The sequence below is a fragment of the Nannospalax galili genome, unplaced genomic scaffold (genome assembly GCF_000622305.1).
Source record: "Nannospalax galili isolate Female #2095 unplaced genomic scaffold, S.galili_v1.0 scaffold28, whole genome shotgun sequence".
Lineage (NCBI taxonomy): Eukaryota > Metazoa > Chordata > Mammalia > Rodentia > Spalacidae > Nannospalax > Nannospalax galili.
In genome coordinates, this window is record NW_008359594.1 from 1,917,048 (window position 1) to 1,941,680 (window position 24,633).

Consider the following 24,633-nt stretch of genomic DNA (forward strand, 5'->3'; position numbering starts at 1 on the left):
ACAGGGTCTCCCTGTAGCCCCAGCTGTCCTGGATTCACTATGGAGACCAGGCTGGCCTTGAACTCACAGAGATCCACCTGCCTCTGCCTCCCGAGTGCTGGGATTAGTGTGCGCTTCCACACCTGGCCTTATTTATTTTTTAAATTTTATTTATTGTTTTTATTTGATGTATATAGACTGCATGTGTGTTAAGTGCACCCATGTTCTGCAATGCCAGTAGAGATCAGAAGAAGGTGTTAGATTCCCCTGGAACTGGAATTACAGTTTTTAGCCACCATGTGGGTGCTGGGAAGTGAACCCAGGTTCTCTGCAAGAGCAGCCAGTGCACTTAGCTACTGAACCATCGCTCCAGCCCTCAGTGACTTTATTATGGGATTTTTGTGGGTCATAAAATCAGCCCCTGAGACAGCTTCTTTCAACTCCACAGTGCCTGGGTCCTCTGCTGGGAAGACGTGAATGCCAGGAGAGAGAGAGACTAAGTCACTAGTGACTGAGGGCTAATCTGGAGAAATCAGCAGGTACTTACATGGCAGGTGATGTTGGGACCTCATCTGGGCTTTGACCAAGTACTTGACCATGGGGTCTTTGCTTTCTCACAGAATACTGCCTGAGATCCAGAAGGACCATCCCAAGAGGACAGGACAGAACTATATATTTTAGAGATACTCTTCATGTGATACCACTTCCATTGTAATCACAGGCTCACCTAGCTTCGGGGCAAGGTGGCATCAAACCTCTCAATGGCACGTTGTAAGAGGAACTTATGGGGTGGAAGACCCTGAGGCCTCATCCTTCTAAAGCATCATTTTAGTCCCTTCTTCCCATTTCCCAACAGTGGGGGAAATCTGGCATTGAAAGCACTCCACAGGTTGTCCTCGGACACCTTTCCTTCTTCACTTTCTACATTCTCCACCTTTCAAGCCAGGTTGAACTACTCTGTCATTCACACTTGTCAAGCTCATAATTCTGCTTTTTTTTGCAGTGCTAGGATTGAACCTAGGGCCTCACACTTGCTAACCAAGCTTGCTGAGATATATGACCAGCCTTGCTTTCTGCACATTTTCCTCAACTGAGCCTTCTTTTAACTCAAGAAATCCCACCTCTTGCTTAAAACTTGACATTGCTTGTTGAATTCTGCAGACTAAGGGAGCAGGCAGGAGTGCTAATACGTGCCAAAAGTTACATCTGAGGAAGCTTTCAGGGCACCTGTATGTATAGCTGTGGCCCTCTGCCACTGTGCCCCTCAGTGAGCTTCGAAAGCAGAAATGGATGGCAGGAAAGACCTCAAAATGCCTCTCTCACCCTCTGGTCAGGGACTTAACTATGTAGCCCTGGCTAGCCCGGAACTTGCCAGGCAAGCTGGCCTTGACCTTACAGCAATACCTCTGCCTCTGCCTCAAAAGTACTGGCCAGGCCCAGCCCAAATGCAACTCATTTCTAAGCTACCCATTTTAAAAACACAGATCCGATCATTTTGCACCCTACACAGAGGACAAAGTTCCTGCTCCATGTTCTGAAATGATTATATATTAACTTAGGCATAATCAAACTCCAAAGCTCTCCCAAAACCCAAAAAAGCTTAGGTTAATGAAGATAATGAGGAAGCTAAAATGCTGTTGATGGTGATGACAGTACTATTATTATTGTTTTTATCTTGAGATAGGGTCTCACTATGTAGCCCTGACTGACCTGGAACTCAGCGATCTGCCTACCTCTACCTCCCCAGTGCTAGGATTAAAGGCCTGCACCACCACGCCTAGCAGTATTTCTTGAACTAGGTTGGCCCAGGGAAAATCTATTTTGGAAAAGAAACGAAAATGAAAGTTCTCCCAATGAAAGCTGAAGCGGGATCTCAGAAGGAAGAAAATGAGAAGCAGCAAAGAGGCAGGAGAAAGGATAAAACCGTTGCGGTATAGGTCTAGAACAGTAAACGATTTAGTTCGGTCCAGTACTATCCCAGGTTGTAAAAGAGGGACCAGAACAGAAAGTGAAAGCAGAGCGCGAGGGAGGAACCGGCTATAACTCCACTCTCTCCTTCGCTGGGCTCTTCCTCCTTCCAGCCCTCACGAGAATCCAAGGCTTTAGACCTAAGAGTCTAGGCGCTGAAGCTCCGGCGTTCACGTGGACATGCGACCCCGCCCCAGAAGGACTTCCGCGTAGCTTCACCCCGCCCCTGGCGGTTCTGCGCACGCGCGGGGGCCATATTCGCCGTGGGTGCTTGACCAGCCGGGTTTCTTCTTGCCCGGCAGCGTAAAGCGATCGGGGCAGGTCTCCATCCTCCAGTATCTTCTGTCGGGTGAGGCTCGGTCCCCTAGGGCCCCCGGAAGCGTGGCCGCTGTCCCCTTGGCGGGGGCCGTGGAGACAAGCGGCCCCGGCCTCCGGGGAGTCGTGGGCACGATGACTCTGCACCCGCTCCTCGGCGGCCGACGGGCCGGGGACTGGCCCTGGACGGTCCTGGTGCGGGGCCTGGACGGCGGGGTCGGGTCCTGGGACCCACCAGGCAGGTGCGAGGGGTCGGGCGGCCTCTGACCCTGAGAGTCGGTATCGGAAAGTCGGAGCTGCTGCAGGTACCGGGAAGTCCAACTCCTGCAGCTCCCGGGCCAGCGAGGAGTTCTTAGAGCTGTGTGCACAGGCGAATCCAAAACCCGCGGGCCAGTGTCACCCTCGGGGCTCGGGGCCGCCTTTCCACGTGTCCTGCGTACTGGAATCGGCTCCTGACGCGTTACCATGCCCGTATTCTTACCCGCCTGACGACCTTTCCAAAGTGCCAGGCAGTTCCTGTGGCCCTCACGCTCAGTCATTGGAGTCACGGATCCCACTAAGAGAGAAGTCTGAGGTTTTTGCCTGAAGCTCTGCTTTCCAGCCTTGGTTCCTCAGATCCCATTGCTTGGCAGTATAAGAATTTGACTCCAAGGTGAAATTTTCCACTAAATCATGCAAGCTTCCAGTGTTGTGTTTCACAGAAGCGAAAATTGATACCCAAGATTACCACCCGCATCCCTAAGTTAAGGCCTCTTATCAAACTTAAGCGATTTGTCTCTTGTCCATTGAACCATCTAACCCCTTGCTCAGGCTACTTACTACCTGGAATGCCCTTTCCTTTCGTTGGTCCTCAATTCTTCCTCTTAGACTTGAGAGTTTGAAAGTATTTCCACTTCTCTGTCTTTATTTTATTCTCATTTCCTATATAGGTTTCTCAAAAAATATTTCCTTGTTTTTTTGTCCTTTCTACCCCGCCTTTAATGCCTCTTCCCACCTTTATAATCTCTCCCTCTCATCTGGAGAGGCTTGGCTTTACCTTTATCTTGGTGTTTCAGCATCTAGTATAGTTCTTGACACTTGTCAAGTGTACAGTGTTAGGTGAGTGACTGGAATAGACCACACAATTTAAAGGTTAGAAGACACTTGTTTGACACAGAATCTCCTTGTAGCCCTAGCTGTCCTGGAACTGTTTATGTAGACCAGGATGATCTCCATCTCACAGAGATCCTCCTGCCTCTGCCTCTGCCTCTGGACTGCTGGGATTAAAGATGTGTGTCACCATGCCTGACTAGAAGACAGTCCTTAAATGATCCTATTTTCTTTCCACAGGAATTTTTTAACGTTCAGAAGCCATGGTGAGTTCATGACACATTCCAGTAAACTTTTGCCTGATGAATGTTTATGGTTTGTACTCAGTTAAACAAACTTGGCCTGAGAAAATTAGAATGGAAAGAAAAAGAAGTGGGATGGTATCTCCTTTATGAGCTACCTCCCCCCACACTGAACTCTGAGCAGAAGAATGTGCTTTATAAGATTTGTGGGCTTCCAGAAATTGGCTTCTTTTCAGTGAGTAGGACTCACTTGTATGTTTTTCCTTTGCAGTCTCGAAGATATGACTCCAGGACCACTATTTTTTCTCCAGAAGGTAAGCTAGAATTTTTTTTTTTTTTTGGTCTTTTTTGAGACAGGGTCTCCCTGTAGCCCCAGCTTTCCTGGAACTCACTATGTAGCCCAGGCTGACCTTGAACTCACAAAGATCCGCCTGCCTCTGCCTCTCAAGTACTGGGATTAAAGGTGTGCACCACCACACCCGGCTGGTTAGAATTTTTTTTTTAACATTTTATTATTTTTATTTTATGTGTATGAGTGTATTGCCTGCAAGTATGTAAGTGCACCTGTGTCATGCATTGTCCATAGAGGTTAGAAGAGGGCATAAGATCCCCTGGAATTGGAGTTACAGGTGGTTGTTAGCCATTATATGGGTGATAGGAACTGAACCCAGGTGCTCTACAAGAGCATTCAGTGCTCTTAACTGCTGAGCTATCTAGCCCTAAGCTAGAAATTTTAACATGCCCCAAAGAAAATTTTGTTCTTGCTGTTTGTTTGTTTTGTTTTAGTTTTAAGACTTTTAGTGAAAAAAAGTTATAGACCTTTTGAAGTTATTAATAAGTTCATTCTTTTTTGTACTTTGAAATAAATGTTGTCCCTAGGCTGATTATGTCATTGAAGAGTAAAAGTGGGACTGTTTGTAAACTGCTAGTGTCATTGTTGATTTCTCTTGGAACCATGGTTCAAGAGCACAGAGGAGCCTAGCATCTCACTGCTTGTGTTTTGTAGGTCGCTTATACCAAGTTGAATATGCTATGGAAGCCATTGGACATGCAGGCACCTGTCTGGGCATTTTAGCCAATGATGGTGTTTTGCTTGCAGCAGAGAGGCGCAACATCCACAAACTTCTAGATGAAGTCTTTTTTTCTGAAAAAATCTATAAACTTAATGAGTAAGTGAGGTCTTGGGAAAGAGTTTGAACTGTTTTACTTCCTCACATAGGTAGGGTGTGTGTATGTAGAGACGGTTCATCTTTGTGACATGGTAGAATTGAAGTGAGCAGTTTTATTTTTTCTTGTGAAAATTTGTGCTTTGTTTTATGTTGCCTGGAACCTCCTTGAAGCACATTTATGTATTGTGTCTATGTACTCTCTGTATGTGTGTATGCAATTAATTTTATGTATAGGGCTAAACACTGCAGAAATAGCATTGTGTATAAATAGCATAGTGATGAAAGTATAGACTTAGTAGTCACATAAGTTTGGGTTCAAGTCCAGGATCTACCCATACAAATACAAGGTGTAATGTTGTACCCATTATTTAACTTCTTTTTAAATTTTTTTGATTTATTTGTTTTTATATTATGTGTAAAATTGTTTTGCCTGCATGTATATAAAGGTTACACTACATGCATGCAAACCCACAGGAGTCAGAAGAGAGTGTTGGATCACTTGGAACTGGAGTTACAGGTGGTTGTTAGCCACCATGTGGATGGGACCCAATCCTGGGTCCTCTGGAAGAGCAGCCAGTGCTCTTAACCACTTAAGTGTTCTACTTTCCTTATTTAACTTCTTAGACTTCACTTCTCAGGGTGATTGTGGAAATCTAATGAAAGAAAATAAGTGAATGAAATAAACTAACACAGTGTCTGGCATATAGCAGGCCCTCACAGTATTGTTTTAAATAACTATTCAGGAATTTTATAAAATTATACTGACTCCTTACCAAAGAACAAGGCTCCTGGAGGTCCAGGCACAGTTTCACCACACTCTGTACACTCTGTTTTCTGTTTCATTAGGGTATGTAGAACTTTGTACTTAGTGGAGAACTGACCTGCTCCTTAGAGGCTTGGCCTTCAGTGATAGGTCTGGTCATTGGGACTGTAAATAAAATAACATTTATTTACAATGTTATCCATGTACACCATGCATACTAATCCCTTTACTCTCTATGGCCCCTTTCCACTTTCCCTACTTCCCACAAATCTCTCCCTCACTCATATGTATTCATTGTGTGTGACCCACTGAGATTAGCCAGGGCCATCTGTGTTGACTGTTGTTTGGAGCTATCTGTTGGAGCCCAGGGGACTCACTAGTAGGTACATAACTAAAGGTAATGATTCCCCATCTCTCTCCCAGAATCTATCAATAGCTAATAGTTCAGAGGGAAAGTGTAGGGTCCCATATACCCCTTCCCTTCCTTGACTGCTGACAGGAATGATCTTGTGTGGGCCCAGTACAGGTAGCTTCAGTTGTGTTAATGGTCACAATGGTTATATGAGTTTAGAGAGTGGCTTTTCACAGCCCTTCGCCCTGTCTTCTGGCTTTTCCACACTTCCGTCCCTGTTCCACAGTGTTCCTGAGCCTTAGAAGGAGTGGTATAAGTGACTTCTTTAGGTCTGGGCTCATACCTGTTGCTTATTCTCTGCATCTTGGGTAGCCATGGGTCTCTGCATTTGCCACATTCATTGTAAGGTGAGGCTACTCTCATTAAGGCTGGGAGCCACTTCTTTCAATGGGTATGAGCATAGATATTTAGAAAACAGTTTGGTTCTATATCAGTTTAGTTAACCATTAGAAATACACTCCCAGCATGAGCCTACTACCTTTCATTGGGGCCTTTTGATGCACTTACCTAACATAGTATCTTTCCTCCACAGAACCTCTTTTGGGCCTATTCAGCAGCTTGTAGGCTTGCCTACGTACAGGCATAGTGGGTATCCAGACTGTATAGAGCCAGGGCAAGCTTTGGGGAACAGGCAGATGAGGAAGTGCGTGTCTAGGCAACTTGAGTACTCCCTCAGCCTCGTGCCCCATCACCCTCACACCCATCACACCAGATCTTAGGAGGTGAGAGTTATACTCAGAAGTGTGGGGTGGTCTTCTGTTTCTTAGGATTTGCTTTACCTACTTGGTGTTCCTTCTTTAGCCCTATTCCCAGAGGCTGCATTTGTTTATCATTCATGTTGAATGGTGTCATGTAAACATCTCCTACAAAGATAATACTTCTGTAGCTTTTTTCCCAAGAGGGTAGTTTCTGAGAAGAAAATCTGGAGAATCCCTGATAGTTCTTACAAGTGCCGTAGCTAGCATCTTTCCTGCTTATAGTCAATGTCTTTTTTTTCTCCCCCCTCAAGGGACATGGCTTGCAGTGTGGCTGGCATAACTTCTGATGCTAATGTTCTGACTAATGAACTGAGGCTAATTGCGCAAAGGTATGGACATAAGTGGCATAACTGATGTGTAAATTAAATGTTTCCAAGGGGAACTTTTGTTTGTCTGTTTTGAGACGGGGTCTCACTATGTAGCACTGGCTGGCCTAGAACTGACTATGTAGAACCAAGCTGGCCCTGAACTTATAGAGATCCACCTTCCTCTGCCTCTGCCTCTGGAGTACTGGGATTGAAGGCTTGTGCCACCATGCCTGGCCTATGAGCTTACTTTGACCAAGTTTAAAGTCATTAAAAATCCATTAATTGAAAATTACATTTTTTTTTCATCAAACTTAGAAAATGCTACATGCCCACAATGATACTAAGATATTGAAATGTTTCTTCCTCTCTTTCCTCTTCAAATTATAAGTGACTACTCTGTTTCCCCCCATGACATAAATTTCTTTTCAGAGTGTTTTCCTTGCAGTGTATGCGTTTGAGAGAAAACTAGTAATATGTCAATCTCTTTCTTTACCTTAGGTATTTATTACAGTATCAGGAGCCAATTCCTTGTGAACAGTTGGTTACAGCACTGTGTGATATCAAACAGGCTTATACACAATTTGGAGGTACTGATTTTTTTTTTTTTAAATGTTTTAAAAACTTATTTTGTATGTGTGAATATATGGCCTGCATGTATGTAAGTGTACCCATGTGTTGTACAGTGCCCACAGAGGTCAGAAGAGGACATCAGATTTCTTGGAACTAGAGTTACAGATGGTTGTTGACTGCCATGTGGGTGCTAGGAACTGAATCTGGGTCTCTGCAAGAGCAGCCAGTGCTCTTAACCATAGAGCCATCTCTCCAACACCCAAAACTTAAAACATTTAAAAAATAATAAACTTTTTTTCATTTTGCTTTGGCAAAATGACAGTCTTATACTATAGCTTAGGCTGTCCTGGAACTCATGGCAATCCTCCTGCCTCAGCTTCCCAAGTGCTGAATTACAGATATATACCTATACCTCCATGGCCAGCTTTTAAAGACATTCTTGTTTTGTGAACAAATCTTTTAAGTATTCAGCTTTTTGTTTTCAAATTTTTATTTATTTATTTATTTATTTATTTATTTATTTATTTTGGTCTTTTTTGAGACAGGGTCACCCCATGCGCCACCACGCCCGGCTTCAAATTATTTTATTTTATTTTATTTTATTTTATTTTATTTTATTTTATGCAGGATTCACCTGCAGCCCCAACCGGCCTGGAATTTGCTATGGAGACCAAGCTCCTGATCTCACAAAGATCCACGTGTATGAGTGTATTGCTTGAATCCATGTACGTGCACCCATGTTGTACAATGCCCTTGGAGGTCAGAAGAGGGCACTGAATCCCCTGGAACTGGAGTCACAAGAAAAATGTTTTTGCTGTATGGGTGCTGGAATCGAACTAGGGTCCTCTTCAAGAGCAGTCAGTGTTCTTAACCACTGAGTCATCTTTCCAGCCCTCATGAACAAATCTTTTTTATGTTGATTGACAGGCTTTATTGACAGGATACTGAAAAGCCAAAGTGACATTTTCAGATCTGGAAATAAATTCTTTTATATAATAATGAAATTCAACATTAGCCCTCTGTGTTCTTATTTCCTCCCCAAATTGTGTCCAGATCCTAGAAACTAGGTGGAATGTGTGACTGAGCTTATCTGTGGTGGCCAGAACACAAAGCAGTTTATGTATGCTTCACGGGAAAAGCTTCAGCCACTAAGCTTGTGACTGGTGGCACTAAATTTAGATTGTTGACTTTTAAAATTTAGATTGATGATGCTTTTTCTTTATGAAAGGAAAGCGCCCCTTTGGTGTTTCGTTGCTGTACATCGGCTGGGATAAGCACTATGGCTTTCAGCTCTATCAGAGTGACCCTAGCGGAAATTATGGGGGATGGAAAGCCACATGCATTGGAAACAATAGTGCTGTGAGTATTTTTGTGACACTGTAAAATCTAGTGAAAGATCTAAGAAGAACTGTAATGTTGAAGTAGTGGCGAATATAAGCTGTTTGTTAGCATAGCTTTAATATGATGTAAAAATAGGAAAATACCCACATTAAGGATTCCAGAACATTTATCTCCCTCTTCTCTCCCCATCTCTTGCTACCTTTCCTGCCATCAGTTGTTTATACTAGTTGTAGTTGTCAATACAAATTCTAGCATTAATTCTTCTAGACCAATCCGTATTCTTAAAAAATGGACAAACTTAAAGGAAATTCTCTATGTTGATTCTTTGTTTTCTAGGCAGCTGTGTCAATGTTGAAACAAGACTATAAAGAAGGAGAAATGACTCTGAAGTCAGCACTTGCTCTAGCAATTAAAGTGCTAAATAAGACAATGGATGTTAGTAAACTGTCTGCTGAAAAAGGTAACACGAGTCCTCTATTTGTCTGATTGAGTGAGGGGAATTGGTTGAGTAGCTACAGATTTAGGTCTGTTAGCGTTAGATGAACATGTTTTAGCTCATCGAAGCAGCAACCTTAGGTGCATCATACCTGTTTCCTGAATGAAGACACTGGGGCTCCATGAAGTAAAGTGCCTTGATGAGTTGTGAAGCCGTACTCATACTGCAGGCCAGGCTTAGGGACCTGAGCCTGAATATAACTCCTGGTTCAGAGATCTGCACCAAGCTGCTCTAGTAGCAATTACTTATCAGGGCTTCTTAATGATTCTCGGTGCTTCTGTGCATGTGTGATTAGGTAAATGTATGTGATTTTGTATTTATAATAACATTCAAATCCAAACACTATCCAACTTAAGTTGTATGACTATATAAAATAATGTTTCTGACTAGGCACAGTAGTGCACACCTGTAATCCCAGCACTCAGAAGGGTGATGCAGGAGAATTGCCAGCCTGTGCTACAGTGTCTCATAAAATAAAACATATATATGTATATTCTAAATAATACTGGTTTATGTATATGAGTGTAATGCCTAAATGCAGGTAGGTACACCTGTGTTGTACAAGTCCCTTGGAGGTCAGAAGAACATGTTGGACTCCTAGAACTAGAACCACAGACGGTTGTTAGCCACCATGTAGGTGCTGGAATTTTTAACCTGGGTTTTCTGCAAGAATAGCCAGTACTCTTAACAACTGAGCCATCTCTCCAGCCCCTAAATAATACTGTTTTAATTGTGATTAATTAACAAACTGGTTTAGTATGGGATAACTTGTGTTCCTAGTGTTCCTTAGGAAATAGAATTTGCTTCCAAATTCCTTTGGTTGTCATCTGCTTAGTTGCAGAAAGGACCCACTCAATTTCCCCTCCATGAAAAATTTCTTTCCCTCTGATGTCAGTTTTTCTTACACATAGGTACTTAAGCTGCTTTTTTGGTTTTGTTTGTTTGTTTTACTTTTTTTTTTTTTAGCCTCAGCTAGCCTGGAACTCACTGTAGATCAGGCTGGCTTCAAACTTGTGTTGATCCCCTGCCTCTGCCTCCTGAGTGCTGGGCTTACCACTGTGGACAACTGTGCTGACTGAGAGCTGCTTTTTTATGTCATTATTTTGAAAAGAAATTAGAAAAGTCCCTAAAAGAAGTGTTGTTACTGGTTGAAGGTTCTGGCTGTGGTTCCCTCTGGTCAACACAGCTGAGTTAGAACAGCTGCTATTGTACTTCAGTGACAGACATTGTTCCAAGAGAGAACTGAGTGGCTCAGTGGTTGAGCACTGGGTGCTCTTAGAGAGGACCCAGATTTAGTTCCTAGCACCCATTTGGTGACCAATAACCATCTGTAACTTCAGTTCCAAGAGCTTTGACATCTTTTTGCCTCTGTAGGCATTGCACACACCATTTAGTCCACCTGTATATGTGCAGGCAAGATAGTCATACACACACACACAAAAACCACTTTTTTTTGTTTGTTTGTTTTTTTGAGACAGGGTCTCCCTGTAGCCCCAGGTGTCCTGGAACTCACTATGTAGACCAGGCTGGCCTTGAACTCACAGAGATCCGCCTGCCTCTGCCTCCCGAGTGCTGGAATAAAAAATATTCCCAAGAAAATTGGACTGTGTGCGGAAAAGATCTTTGAGTAAAAGTGATAATCAAGACATGACAAGATAAAGTTATTTTGTTTCTATAACAGTATCTATCTAGCCTGATAGTACACACCTTTAATCCTAGCACCTAGCACTCCAGAGGGAGAGGCAGGAGAATATGAGTTTGAGGCCAGCCAGGACATAGATAGTGAGACCCTATCTCAAAAACAAACAAACCAAAAAAAAAAGATAATCAGTGAGTCATTAACAGTAAATGTGAAAACTTGGAGAGGGAACTTAGGCTCAGATAACTGAGCAGATAAGCCATGAGTGTGCATCATTCCAAGTACTGCCTTGATACAAATGTATGGGTTTGTTTTTTAGTGGAAATTGCCACACTGACAAGAGAGAGTGGAAAGACGGTTATCAGAGTTCTCAAACAAAAGGAAGTGGAGCAGTTGATCAAAAAACACGAGGAAGAAGAAGCTAAAGCTGAGCGTGAGAAGAAAGAAAAAGAACAGAAAGAAAAGGACAAATAGAAGACAGTCACGCACTCAGTAGCCCATGTTTACCTTTTCATTGTAGGGGCTGTCCTGACCTTCCACCCTGGAAAGTTTGTGTTGTTTATTTGGTTCTTTAACTTGGGCATTGGGGAAATAGGACATCGAGTACTGAATTGGGCCCTTGTCATATCTGTCCAGTTGGATACTTCATTATAATGATGATGATTACTCTTTATGGACATCTTAATCTCAACATACTTTTTTGAGTTTTTTGGAATAAAATTTGGAAAGAATGGTTATGGTGAAGGAAAAATTTCTCTGTAGCAGAAAAGATATCAGGATTGGGGCTGGAAAGATTGCTTAGTGGTTAAGATCAGGCACTGCTCTTAAAGAGTACCAGAATTTGTTACTAGGCATCCACATCTGGCATCTCATAACTACCTACCTCCAGCTCTGGGCAATGGCACCTGCACTTAATTGCACATACCTACTTCCATACACATAATTTAAAATAATCTTTTTTTAAAAAAGATACTAGGGTCTCTAGTGCTCTTGTCTTCTTTTCATGGCTTATGTGTGCCATGGTTTACTCTTTCACCAAAGTGGGCAGATTGCCTGCTGTCTTCAGCGATTGGTTTAAGACTGAGCAAGTAGACTGAGCAAGGCCAGAATGGGTATGTGTGTGAGGAAAAGGATTCTGAGGAGGCTGGGGCTGGGGCTGAGGCTGCCGTCCCAAGCTGCATAGAAGATGGTGAAGGAGGATTACAGCCTGAGGGAAAGTGGGACGAACAATTCCAGTGTGACTGAAAGGACTTCCATTACTAAGGTTTCTTTGGTGTGACAGAAGTCATGGAATGCAGTGCTATTAAAAGTGTGGTGCACGCCTTTAATCCCAGCACTCGGGAGGCAGAGGCAGGCAGATCTCTGAGTTCAAAGCCAGCCTGATCTACATAGTGAGTTCTAGGCCAGCTGGGGCTACAGAGAGACCCTGTCTCAAAAAAAGACCAAAAAAAAAAAAGTGTGGCATCACACCCAGACCTACTAAATTAAACCTTAGAAACCCAAGTCCTACCTGTCATTGCCATCATCCTGATATCTATCCTTCCCTACCACCCAGGGATTGGACCTAGAATCTTGGGCATGGTAGGCTAGCACTCTATAACAGAGCTGCATTCCCTGGCCTGTTTTAACGAGCCCTAGATTGGGATTCCTATGCTTATTAAAGTTTGAGAAGTAAGTTTTATACATTAGAATCACCTGGAAAACTTTGAAAACTTGGACACAAGCTGAGCTCTACATCTGTTAGATCACCACTTGGAGGGGGACCCAGGCCTAGGTGTGACTTTTAAGAGTCCTTGGCTGATCCCTTTGGTAGCTGAGAGAACCGGTGGTTGAGCTTTAACTTCCTCTTCAGTCTCAGATTAAGATTTCAGTCTCATACCTCCAAAATGCACTGAAGGAATAGCAGTTTCTTGCAGGTTCTGTGTGAGTATGTGTGTGCTGTTTGTGCATGCATGTGTGTGCAGGCTAAGGTATTTCTAAGCCCTCAAATGGCTCTTTTGAAACTTCTGAAGTATTTGTTGTGTCATAATGCCGTTAATTCTATCACTTTGGCCTTTTAGCTAAAATGAAATGTACATAGCTGATGATCTGTTAATCAGTTCATATCTACTTTATATGTGTCTATACTTATAAGAGCCCTTATTTTTTATTTCTTTGTTTTGTTTTGAAATAGTGTTTCTCTATGTAGCCTAGGCTGGCCTGGGACTCACAGTCATCCTCTGGTATCAGCCAGATAATCTCAGTGGTGAGATTACAGGTGTGTGCCACCACATGTAGCTCTAAGACACTTTATTTAATATATACTTTGATCAACAGCCCCAACCAATGGCATTATGGGTAATTGTATCTTCTCTGAAGGCACATCATGATCATAACCTTCCTCTGCCTAGGAATGGTGATGATCAAGCACTATGCTTCAGGACCATTTTCAACCCAAATCAAGAACATGTGCTGTAGGGAAGAACATGGCACAAGGTAAATAGTAAGAGCTCAGTGTGAGAGCTGAACTCAGGTAAAGTGTCACCTTGTTAGACCTCTGGTAGAAACATGCCTCAGACTACTCAAAAAGTTTTCAGGCAGCCGGGCGTGGTGGCACACGCCTTTAGTCCCAGGATTTGGGAGGCAGAAGCAGGCGGTTCTCTGTGAGTTCAAGGCCAGCCTGGTCTACATAGTGAGTTCCAGGCCACCTGGTGCTACAGGAAGACCCTGTTTCAAAATAAGACCAAAAACAAAAGTTCAGGTTACACAGAGCTGTGAAAGCACTGAGCACCAGTATTGGGGCTACAAGTACATTTTTGTGAAGTAGGCAGGCATCCTAATCAGGATGGGTATCTTTAAATGATCTCCTTTCCGTCTTGTTACACTGAAGGTAAAGTAGGTGGAGAAGTGAACCAGTAAGTTATCTTGGCCTTATCTCCAGCATATTACTCAGAGTCCAACCATCTACCACCATGAAGATCAGAATAGTTTGGTCTAAGACCATGATCGCTCTCTTAAGACCAGTAGCCTCAAACTGGTTTATTTGTTTATTAATGTTTATTATTTTTTATTTTATGTATACAAGTATATTGTGTGCATGTAGGTAGGTGTACCCATGTCATGCAGTACCAGCAGAAGTCAGAAGAGGGTGTCAGATCCCCTGAAACTTGTTATGGACAGTTGTTAGCCACCATGTGGGTGCTGAGAATTGAACCTGGGTCCTCTGCAAGAGCAGCCAATGCTCTTAACCACTGAGACATCTGTCCAGCTCCTCAAATTTGTGTTCTTTCCACTTTCTTCCCCACAGTCAATACAACTGTTTAAACTCTCCAGTGGCTTCCCATCTTGCTCTGTGAAAATCGAATTCTTTATTCTGGCCTATGAGGCATCCTATATTCTGGCCCCACCGCTGCCTTTTCCGCCTTGTGCTCCCCTTGCTGCATTCATCAAATGAGTCTCCTGGCAGTCCTTGAAGCTATGAGACCCTTGTTGTGTGGTTCATGTACCCACCAGTCCCTCTGCCTTGAGAGTGCCCTTCCCCTGGGTATCTGTGTCACCTCCTCACCCATCTCTAGCCTGACTGAATGTCTCCTCATTTGGCTCCTACAAAAGAACACTCTCCTGTCCATTCTCTTTGCCCGGTGCCCTCAGTTTTCTCCATACACTCATCACCAGCTGGTGTATCTGTTGTCTGGCTCCCCTGCTGGACTTTGTTTTCATTCAGTAGCTTATCCTAGTGCCCAGAACAGAAACTGGCACTTCCTAGGCAACAAGCACTGAGGAATGAATAAGCAATATGCTAGAGCGAAATTCTGCAAACCCCTTTTCCATCCAGCTTAGTAGAGCTTGTGGGTTTTCCATTTCCTGACCACCCCCTTCATACCTCTAAAATTAGGACCCCCTCAAAGACTCCAGCAGATAAGAAAGGCCCAGGTATTTTACCACCACATTAGGAAACAACCTTTAGAGTTTTGTCCTGACAATGGACAATTTTCAGTTCATTCACTCCTGATCCATTTATACCTGGGAGAAAAGTGAAAGGTGTGGGGAGGGTTAGCCCAGGCTGCTTCATAACTGGCTTTCTTTTTCCTGCTTAGGGACTGACTAGCCTAGAATGTCACTCAACTCTCTCCCCTGCTCGGTGGCATATTTTTGTCCCAGTTGTGGGGCTTTCTGGTTTCTAGGGTGTTGCTTGATGAATCCCAAATGTAGCCTTAGCTGCTCTCATCCCCAGGCGCCCTCCAACAATAACAAGCATTGCATTCTGCCATCTGGGCAAAACTGAGTGGGTTCTCACAGGGGCACCTCCAACTCAGAAGCACCTTGATATACATAATTAGAAAACCAAAGAGAACTGGGTTTTGAATCTTGAGTCAAACTTTAAAATCAAAGTCTTGATTTCATATTAGTGAATTTCAAATCATGCTTTTAAAAATAGCAATGAGGGGCAAATCATGTGTAGCTGTGTATAATTTCACTTCTGGTGTTTTTCTTAATCACAAAATAAGCCTCTGGAATTTCTATAGTCTAGCACTTTCAAAATTCCATGAAAACATTTGTTTTGGCAGAAAAAGAAATTCTACATCCTGGGGTAGGGAGGAAAGCAGATTATTGAACATGTACATTTCCTGGTAATTTTTGGTGATGCGGAATGCATGGATAAGTCCAAGGCCCTTAGCCTGCAGTCTTGCAGGAAAGACAGCTGCAGCCAGCTGTTTAGTGCTGTGTGCTAGACTCCAGGTGGCTGTGTGCTGCAGGCTCAGAAAGAAAGGCAGAGGACCTGCATGTGCAGAGCCTTGAAAATTGGGGAGCTTTACATGTTTGTGGAAAGCTTGCACCCTGCAGAGCTAGAGCACAGCTCCAGAGAGATGGTACAAGAAGGGACAAAGTGCACCAGGACCAGACCTGTTTTATAGTTAGGTCTCTATGTGGTACAGAGGCTGCTGAGATTCTCAAGTTGATGAGAAAAATAATTACTCTCTTGTTTAAAAAATAATTTAGGGACTCCAGAAGCTGGATTAGGTAAGAAGAGACAGAGGCAGGGAGATAAGTTAGGAGCCTATGGAAATAGATGAGGAAGGATGAGGATCTAAGAGGGAAGGAGGCTGAGAGTAATCAATGACTAGGATCTCATCTAAAAAGTCACTGTTTTCTGTTTTTGTTTTCCTTAAGACAGAGTCTTGCAATGTAGTAGAAGCTGTCCTAGAATTTACTATGTAGCTCAGGCTGGCCTCAAATACCTCAGCCTCCCAAGCACAACAAGATCTCTCTCTCTCTCTCTCTCTCTCTCTCTCTCTCTCTCTCTCTCTCTCTCTCTCTCTCTCTCACTCTCTCTCTCTCTCCTTTTTTTTTCCTTCGTCTTTGTTTGTGTGTGTGTGTGTGTGTTTACAAGTGCATTTGGAGGCCAGAGGTCAACCTTGGGTGTCCTTCCCCAGGAGCCAGTTGTTTTTCAGAAGGTCTCTCATTGGGACCCAGGACTCACCAATTATGCTAGACTGGTTGGCCAGGGAACCACAGACATCTGTCTCTGCCTCCCCAGCACTGGGATTACAAGTGTAGACTACCATGCCTGGTTTTTTGTATGGGTGCTGGAGGTAGGAAGAGGGCAATGGATTTCCTGGAACTGGAGTTTCAGATGTTTGTTAGCCACCATGTGGGTGCTAGGAATCCAATCTGGTCCTCTGTAAGAGCAGCCAGTGCTCTTAACCATTAAGCCATTTCTCCAGCCCCCAATTCACTTATTTAAAGTGTACATTTCAGGCCTGTGAGGTGGTCCAATGGGTAAAAGCACTTGTTGCCAAGCATGACAACCAAAATTTGACTCCAGAACACACGGTAGAAGGAGAGAACGGACTCCTATGATTTGTCCTTTGATCTCCACATGCAATCCATGGAACATACATGTGCATACATGCACACAAATTTTCAAAAAATTTAAAGTGTACATTTTGTCTGAGAATGTAGCTCAGTTGGTAGAGGATTACCTAGCATGTACAAAACCCTGGGTTTGCTCACTAGTTCTGGGAAAATAACAGTATTGTAGCACATACTACCATAGACTATAATCCCAGCAGTTGGATGATGGAAGTAGGAGGATCAGAAGCTCAAGGTCATCCTTGGCTCTGTATTGAGTTCAAGGTCACTGGATATGAGATCCTGTCTCAAAAGAAGAATATGCAAATTCAGTGACTTTTAGTATCTCCACAGAATTGAACAATTATCATAATCAACTTCAGAATATTTTCTCATTGCAAAAATGAAACCCTGTACTCCTTTGCCATCATGCCCAAGTTCCTGCCCAACCTAAGCAAACAATCTCCTTTCTGTCTCTACAGATTTGCCCATTCTTGGCATTTCATATAAATTAGGTCATAGAATAAGTCCTTGGACTAGCATCTTTCACTTAGCATGTTTTCAAGATCCATCCATGTTGTAGCCTGTATCACTAATTCAGTTGTTTAAAAGAGAAATGATAATAGCATATATATTTCTTTTGTTACTGAATAATATTCCATTGTGTGGTTTTCCTACATCTTATTTATCCATTCAGTGGTTGATGGACATTTAGATTGTTTGACTTTTTGGCTCTTATACTGCTGTGAACATTCATGTACAAGTTTTTGTGTGGTATACATTTTCATTTATTTGGGGAATATTCCTAAATGTGGAATTTCAGGTCATATCTTGTTTTTTATTATAATTTCATTGTGTTTTCATGTGGCCAAGGTGAGCATGTGAGGGTCAGAAGACAACTGGAGAAGTTGGTTCTCTCCTGCCATGCAAGTCCCAGGGATAGAACTCAGATCATCAGGCTTTGTGACAAGCGCCTTTACCCACTGAGCTATCTCACCAGCTCATCTTGAGGGTTGCAGTTTATAAAATGAGTTTCTGTTCCCCTATTTTTTTCTAAAATAGCCTAATAAGGATGGGAATTGGACTATTTGAATGAGTGTATGTGATTTTGTCATTGTTGCAGTAAGTCTCACAGCTATCGAGGATTCTTCTTCCACATTGGCAGGAAGAATCTTTTCTCTAAGTTCCTTTATTCCTAACAGCGGGAGAAGCCAAGTCTTTGATGCTACACCTAAGAACCTTATGTAGCTAGGGATGAGGCTCAGTGGCAGAATCTTATGTAATGACATTCTCTGGAAATTTTAGAATCATACAGCCTGGGGGAACCCAGGCTAAAGTGTCTACAGAATCTTGATGAATAAAATAATTAACCTTTTATGATCACAAAAATAAGACATGATCATTTTTGGAAAATATACAGTGAATAAAATAAAAGTTACCCATCACACCTTCCCTTGGGTTAGACACTTAACATCTCACTGGCCTAGTTTCTGTGTTGCATACCTGTACTGGTAACCTTCAGCTTCAGCAAATTGAGGTAAGCTATTTTAAAAATAGTCTTTTTGAGCTCCAGCTGGCCTGGCACTCACTATATAGACCAGGCTGGCCTTGAATTCACAGAGATCCATCTGCCTCTGCCTCCTGAGTGCTGGGTTTAAAGGTGGGTGCCACCGTGCCTGGCAAAAATAGTCTTTTTTATTTTAAGGCAGAGTCTCACTATGAACGCTGGATAATTCCAGGCTGGCCTGGAACTCACAAAGATCCTCCTGCTTCTGCCTTAAAAATAGTCTTGAAGAAGAATTTAAACCCCCTTTCTCTTGCTGCTTCTCTCTTCTGCTTCCTTAGAGAGTCCTGCTTCTCTACACAACACAGCAAACAGTAAATGACTTTAACATCGTTAGCACTTGTTCTCACATAGACTTGTAAATCGTAGTATAACCACAACACTCAATTATTGACAGCATGCTCAGTGATTATGCAGTTGAGAAAACCAAAGCTCAGAAAAATTGAGTGACTTGTGCCAAGTCATGCAACTCTTGGGACACCATTTCAATTCAAGCATCACTGTCATCCCTCCACTCTTTTTTTAAAAAAAATATTTATTATTTTTATTTTATGTATATGAGTGTATTGCCTGCATGTAAGTGAGTGCACCCGTGTTGTGCGATGCCTCGGAGGTCAGAAGAGAGCTTCGGATTCCCCTGGAACTGGAGTTAAGAATGGTTCGTAGCCACCATGTGGGTGGTTGGTGGGACTCGAACCCGGTTCCTCTACAAGAGCAGTCAGTCTTAACTGCTGAGCTATCTCTCCAGCCTCCATCCCTCCGTTCTTTACCATATTCGTTAACTGCTGGAGTGATAGTCTTTAATACATAAATTAGAGCACATGAGCACATCTTAAACACTGTACTGGTTCCCAATTAAAAAGCTAGACACATTTATTATCATAATGAAGCTTAAGCTTCAAACCCCTTATTCAGCCCCTTCCAATGCCTGGAAAGGACCCTAAAAATGTATTCTTTTTAAACCCTGGCTGTCTTGAAACTTGCTATGTAGGTCAGACGGGTCTTGAACTCTCAGAAATCTGCCTGCCTCTGCCTCCCGAGTGCTGGGATTAAAGGTGTGTGCCACCGGCCAAGAATATATACTTATGCTGGTATGTTTTTCATGAATTCTGCAAAAGTAAAATCCTTTGAGCCTAGTGTGGCAGTGCCCATCCATAATCCAAGTTCTTCAAAAAGCTGAAGTAGGAAGTTTCTTTGAGTTTTAAGAGTTCAAGACCAGCCTAGACAATATAGTGAGACCAACTTTTGGGGGGAGGGTCTTTTTGAGACAGGGTCTCCCTGTAGCCCTAGCTGTCCTGGAACTCACTATGTAGACCAAGCTGGCCTTGAATTCGCAGAGATTCGCCTGCCTCTGCCTCCCGAGTGTTGGGAGTAAAGGCATGTGCCACCACACCCGGCGAGACCTCAACTTTTAAAAATTTTTTGTGTGTGTCTTTTTGAGACAGGGTATCCCTGTAGCCCCAGCTGACCTAGAATGCACTATGTAGACCAGGGTTGTCTTGAACTGACAAAGATCCGCCTGGGATTAAAGGCTTGCACTAGCACACCTGGCTCCAAGATGTTTTAATAGATTAAAATTTTTCATAAATGTTTTTGTTATTTTTTATTTTATATAATGTATTTTTTCATATTTACCCCAACTCCTCCCCTGAACTTTGCCCAGATCCACACCCACCTCTGTATTCCCCCAGCTTCATGAAAATATAGAATGCTTCATGAATTTGCTTGTCATCCTTGCACAGGAGCCATGCTAATTTTCTCTGTATCATTTCAATTTTAGTATACGTGCTGCCGAATGGAGCACTTTTATTTTTTATAGATTTTAAAATTTATGTATGAAAGTTTTGCCTGCATGTATGTAAGTACACCATATGCATGCAATGCCTGTTGAGGCCAGAAGAGGGTATTAGATCCCCTGGGTCTGGAGTTATGGACAGTTGTTAGCCATTATTTGAGTGCTTGGAAACAAGCCTGAATCCTCTGCAAGAGCAGTCAGTGGTTTTAATCTCTGAGCCATCTCCCATCCCCTTATTTATTAAGATTGATTTAGTGTGTATGTGTGAGTGTGAGCATGGGTGTGTGTGTGTGTGCCTGTGTGTGAGTGAGGGTGTGAGCATGAGTGTGTGAGTGCCATGACCCAGGTGTGGAGGTCAGACAACTTTTCAGGAGTTGGTTCTCCCACCTTGTTCTGAGGTAGGGTCTATCTTATTGTTTCTGCTGCTGCATGGCATATACAAACTTCTGGCTGATTCTCCTGCTTCCATCTCCCACCTGACATGGGAGGGCTGGGATTACAGATGCACATAACTGCATCTGGCTTTTTATGTGGGTTCCAGGAATTGATCAGGTTGTCAGGCTTGCATGGTTAGCACCTTTACCAGCTGAGCCATCTCCCCAGCACTATTCTCACTTTAATCAAGGAATATGAAGGTCTGATCTTCCAAAGTTAAATTTAAATGTATTTCACTTACATGTATGAATTGTAAACTATCTGTATCAGTTACCTTCCATGTTTCTGTTATCAGATAGTGACAAGGAGAAACTCAAGAAAGGAAGGCTTAATTTTGGCTCATGGTGATAGAGGATACAGTCCATCATGGCAGGGAGAGGATACAGTCCATCACGGCAAGGAAAGCAGGGCAGCTGGCAACACTGTCATGGCTGTGGTAGCTCCATGGCAGTGGGAGATTGTGACTGGGGCTCCGCACCTCACTTTGCAGCAGAACGGGAAGCATAGAGATGATGCTGCTGTTCTTCTGGCTTTCTCCTTTCCTCAATTTTATTCAGCCCAGAGCCCCCAGCCCACAGAATGGTGCCATCCATGTTTAGGGTGGGTCTTCCCTCCTCATTTTACCCTCTCTGGAAATGCCTTCATTGGCACCCTCAGAGGTGTGTCTCCCAGGTGATTCGTCATCTGATCAAGCTGACAGTAAGGAACCATGACAGCACTCTAACACTTTCAGAGAAGTCACACAGAATAAAACCCAGTCGGAGCCACTTCCCTGGTGTGTGCTTCCCAGCCACTCTTCTAATTTATTTAGCCAAGGTTCGCCTTCTCATCTAGCCTCATTTCCTGTGGAAAACTAATTAGCATCAAAAAGCAAATGCTCCTTTGGAAGGTTAGAGTAATGTATGTCATTAATTGTTTCAGAGAATTATCTTTAATCTAATTCAGCCACCTGATCCTAATCTCATAAAAGTGGAAATCATTTGGTAATTCCCAGTTCCACAGCTGTCTCACAAAAGATACACTCCTTTGTTTTCTAATAGCATTCCCGATTAATATTAGGTGTTTCCATGTTTTCAAAACTGAAAATTGCTTGAAGTAACTTATATGAAGAAGGGTATTTTAATCTTTGGTTATAATTGGTCATCTCAGTTATTGGTGAAGCAGAGTAAAAATTGCTTATATTTTTAACACAGAGACAGACACACACACACAGACACATACACACACAGACACACAGACACAGACACAGACACACACACACACACACACACACACACACACACACACACGGTCTTTCCAATAACAGATAACATATTGGAAGATTAGGAACTGTGCAATTTGACTTTGCTATCAGATAAACATGAGTCTGAATCTTCATTCTATCAATTTTATTATTCGTTCATTCAACAAATATTTGAGGATCAACTATATGACAGATTCTAAGGATGATATAATGAACAAGATCCTAAATGTCCCCCATCTTCATAGAACTTACTGTGTAGGGGCCAAGGAACAAGCAAACAAGATAATATCAGAATCTGATAAAAGTAGTGAGGAAATGCACAGAAAGTGATGAAGGTTCTACTTTAGACCGAGTCATCAGAAAATGTCTTTCTGGCAAAATGACCTGAGTTAGGGCCAGAGACAAAGGAAGTGCTAGTCATACAGGGTCCAGAGAGAGGGAAAAATGAGATGAGGGAGGCACAGAGAGGAACCAGCTGAGGTGCAGGTGCAGGTTAGAACAAAGAGAATATACTTTCTTCCAAGGACAATGGAGAGTAGGAACCGATTCAGATTTGTATGGAAGATTGTATTATGTGGAGGGGGGGCGGGGGGAAGTTCTTGTTATTGTGACAAAAATATCTGACCAAAGTAACTTAAAAAGAGTTTATATTTTAGCTCACAGTTTGATGGCACAGCCCACTGTGGTGGGGAAATCATAGCAGCAGGAGCTTGAGGCAGCCAGTCTCATGGTGTCTGCAGTCAGGAAGCAGAAAAAGATGAACCTGGTGTTCAGGTCACTTTCTCCCTGTTATTCAGTCCAAGATCCCCAGCTCATGTAATGGTACTGCCCATATCTAGGGCTGGTCTTCCCACCTCAATTAACCTATTAATCCTTACAGACATTCCCCAGAGATTTGTTCCCACCACAACTCTAAATCCCATCAAGATTAACCATCATATCCTCTTTAAGTGAAATACAATGATACAAATATGAAATTTAATATGTTTGGATACTTACATAGAAGGAAAAGAACACAACAAATTACAAACTTTTAAAAATGCTGACAGACACCATAATGTCTAGGAAATGATAGCTTGACTAATGGCCCCACACACCATATAGTCCCCCCCCCGCTTCTACTTTTTTTGGTATTGATGAGAACTGAATCCTTGGCTTATAATGTTAGCCATCTGAAGGCTGGAAGGGTTTGCCACAGGTTCAGTTCCAACTTCATCCATATCTAGTTTTGTTCTCTTCCACCATTTGTAAACTTCCAGGGATGGGTACCAGAGAAGTGTTTATGGGGGCACATGTGCACTTGTAGAGATCAGAGGATAACTCTGTGGAACCTTTATGTGGGTTCCTGGAATGGAACTCAGGTCACCAAGCTTGCAGCACAAGCACTTTTACATACTGAGCCATTGGGTTGATCCAGTGACACAACATCGGTCATGCATCTTCTGGTCATGATCACCAGAGGGAAAGGAGGTGTGAGGGGGTAGACATTGTGGGAGTCATTTTTACATGAAAATGGGTTACCTCTCTATACATGAAAGCAACCTAAATAAATAAATTACATTTCACCAAGACCACTCAAATATCTTCCCAAAGGAGGGGAAGTTTGAACAAAAATAATATACTTACCATATGTAGTTAAATGTTTTATTTTAGGGACTTGAGAGGTGGCTCAGTGGTTGAGAACACTTGCTGTTCTGTGAGAAGCTTGGTTCCCAGCACCCACATCCAGGTGGCTCACAGCAGCTTGTAACTCCAGTTCCAGGGAATTTGATGCCATCTGTATTTCTTAGGCACCTGCACTTACATGTGTGTGCACATACCCCACAGTTTCACACATATACACATAATAAAATAAATAAATAAAAGTAAGTCTTGGGGCTGGAGAGATGGCTTAGTCCCCTAAAATCATTTTTAATTATTATTATTTTTTTTGAGACAGGGTCTCCCTGCAGACCCAGCTGGCCCGGAACTTGTTATGGAGACCAGGCTGGCCTCCACCTCACAGAGATCCACCTGCCTCTGCCTCCCAAGTGATGGCAATAAAAACATGTGACACCATGCCCAAATTGTTTTGTTTTTTTTTGAAAATTTTTATTATTTTTATTTTGGTGTATGAGGGTATTGCCTGTGTGGATGTAAGCACACCTGTGTTCTCCAGTGCCCACAGAGGTCAGAAGAAGATGTTGGATTCCTCTGAAATTGGAGTTGTGGACGATTGTTAACTGCCATGTGGCTATTAGGAATCAAACCCGGGTCCTCTGCAAGAATAGTCTTAACCACTGAGCCATTTTTCCAGCCCCTCTTACTTGTTTTTAAATTATTGGGAGGCATGCATACCATAGCATACAGTGGAGGTCAGAGGACAATTTTGTGGAGTTGATTCTCTCCTTTCACCTTCACATGGATTCCAGTGATTGAACTCAGGTCCCAGGTTGTATGTAAGTGCCTTTACCTGCTGAGCCATCTTACTAGCCCTCTTGATTTGTTATGGTTGCTGTTGTTTATGGGTTTTTTATTTTTATGTGTATGCGTGTATTACCTGCATGCATGTAAGTGCACCCATGTTTTGCAATGCCCTCAGAGGTCAGAGAGGATATCAGATTCCCCTGGAACTGGAGTTAGGGATGGTTGTTTGCTGCCATGTGGGTGATGGGAATTAAACCAGGGTCCTCTGCAAGAACAGCCAGTGCTTTTAACTGCTGAGCCATCTCTCCA

The 24,633-nt window shown here is 42.9% G+C and overlaps 1 protein-coding gene and 1 non-coding gene across 3 annotated transcripts; one reads left to right on the forward strand and one right to left on the reverse strand.

The window, feature by feature from the left end:
* Positions 1-2,155: 2,155 nt before the first annotated feature.
* Psma4 (proteasome subunit alpha 4) lies at positions 2,156-11,786 on the forward strand. 2 transcript variants are annotated; one of them, XM_008823412.3, is made up of 9 exons: positions 2,156-2,296; positions 3,592-3,617; positions 3,865-3,907; positions 4,600-4,762; positions 6,947-7,024; positions 7,502-7,590; positions 8,802-8,932; positions 9,251-9,374; positions 11,369-11,786. In XM_008823412.3, the coding sequence occupies exons 2-9, from the start codon at positions 3,615-3,617 to the stop codon at positions 11,521-11,523; spliced, it is 786 nt and encodes a 261-aa protein (XP_008821634.1). In that variant the 5' UTR covers positions 2,156-2,296; positions 3,592-3,614; the 3' UTR covers positions 11,524-11,786. The 2 variants fall into 2 exon arrangements, with proteins under 2 accessions (XP_008821634.1, XP_008821635.1); XM_008823413.3 differs by lacking the exon at positions 2,156-2,296 and adding an exon at positions 2,783-2,914.
* Positions 11,787-20,142: 8,356 nt separating this feature from the next.
* On the reverse strand, positions 20,143-20,249 carry LOC115068520. Its single transcript, XR_003847869.1, has one exon. It is a non-coding gene; the product is annotated as a U6 spliceosomal RNA (small nuclear RNA).
* Positions 20,250-24,633: the final 4,384 nt, after the last annotated feature.

Coding starts and splice junctions, on each gene's coding strand:
- Psma4 (XM_008823412.3), top strand. Junction 3,908..4,599: donor CACTATTTTTTCTCCAGAAG/GTAAGCTAGAAT, acceptor TGTGTTTTGTAG/GTCGCTTATACCAAGTTGAA. Junction 7,591..8,801: donor GGCTTATACACAATTTGGAG/GTACTGATTTTT, acceptor TCTTTATGAAAG/GAAAGCGCCCCTTTGGTGTT.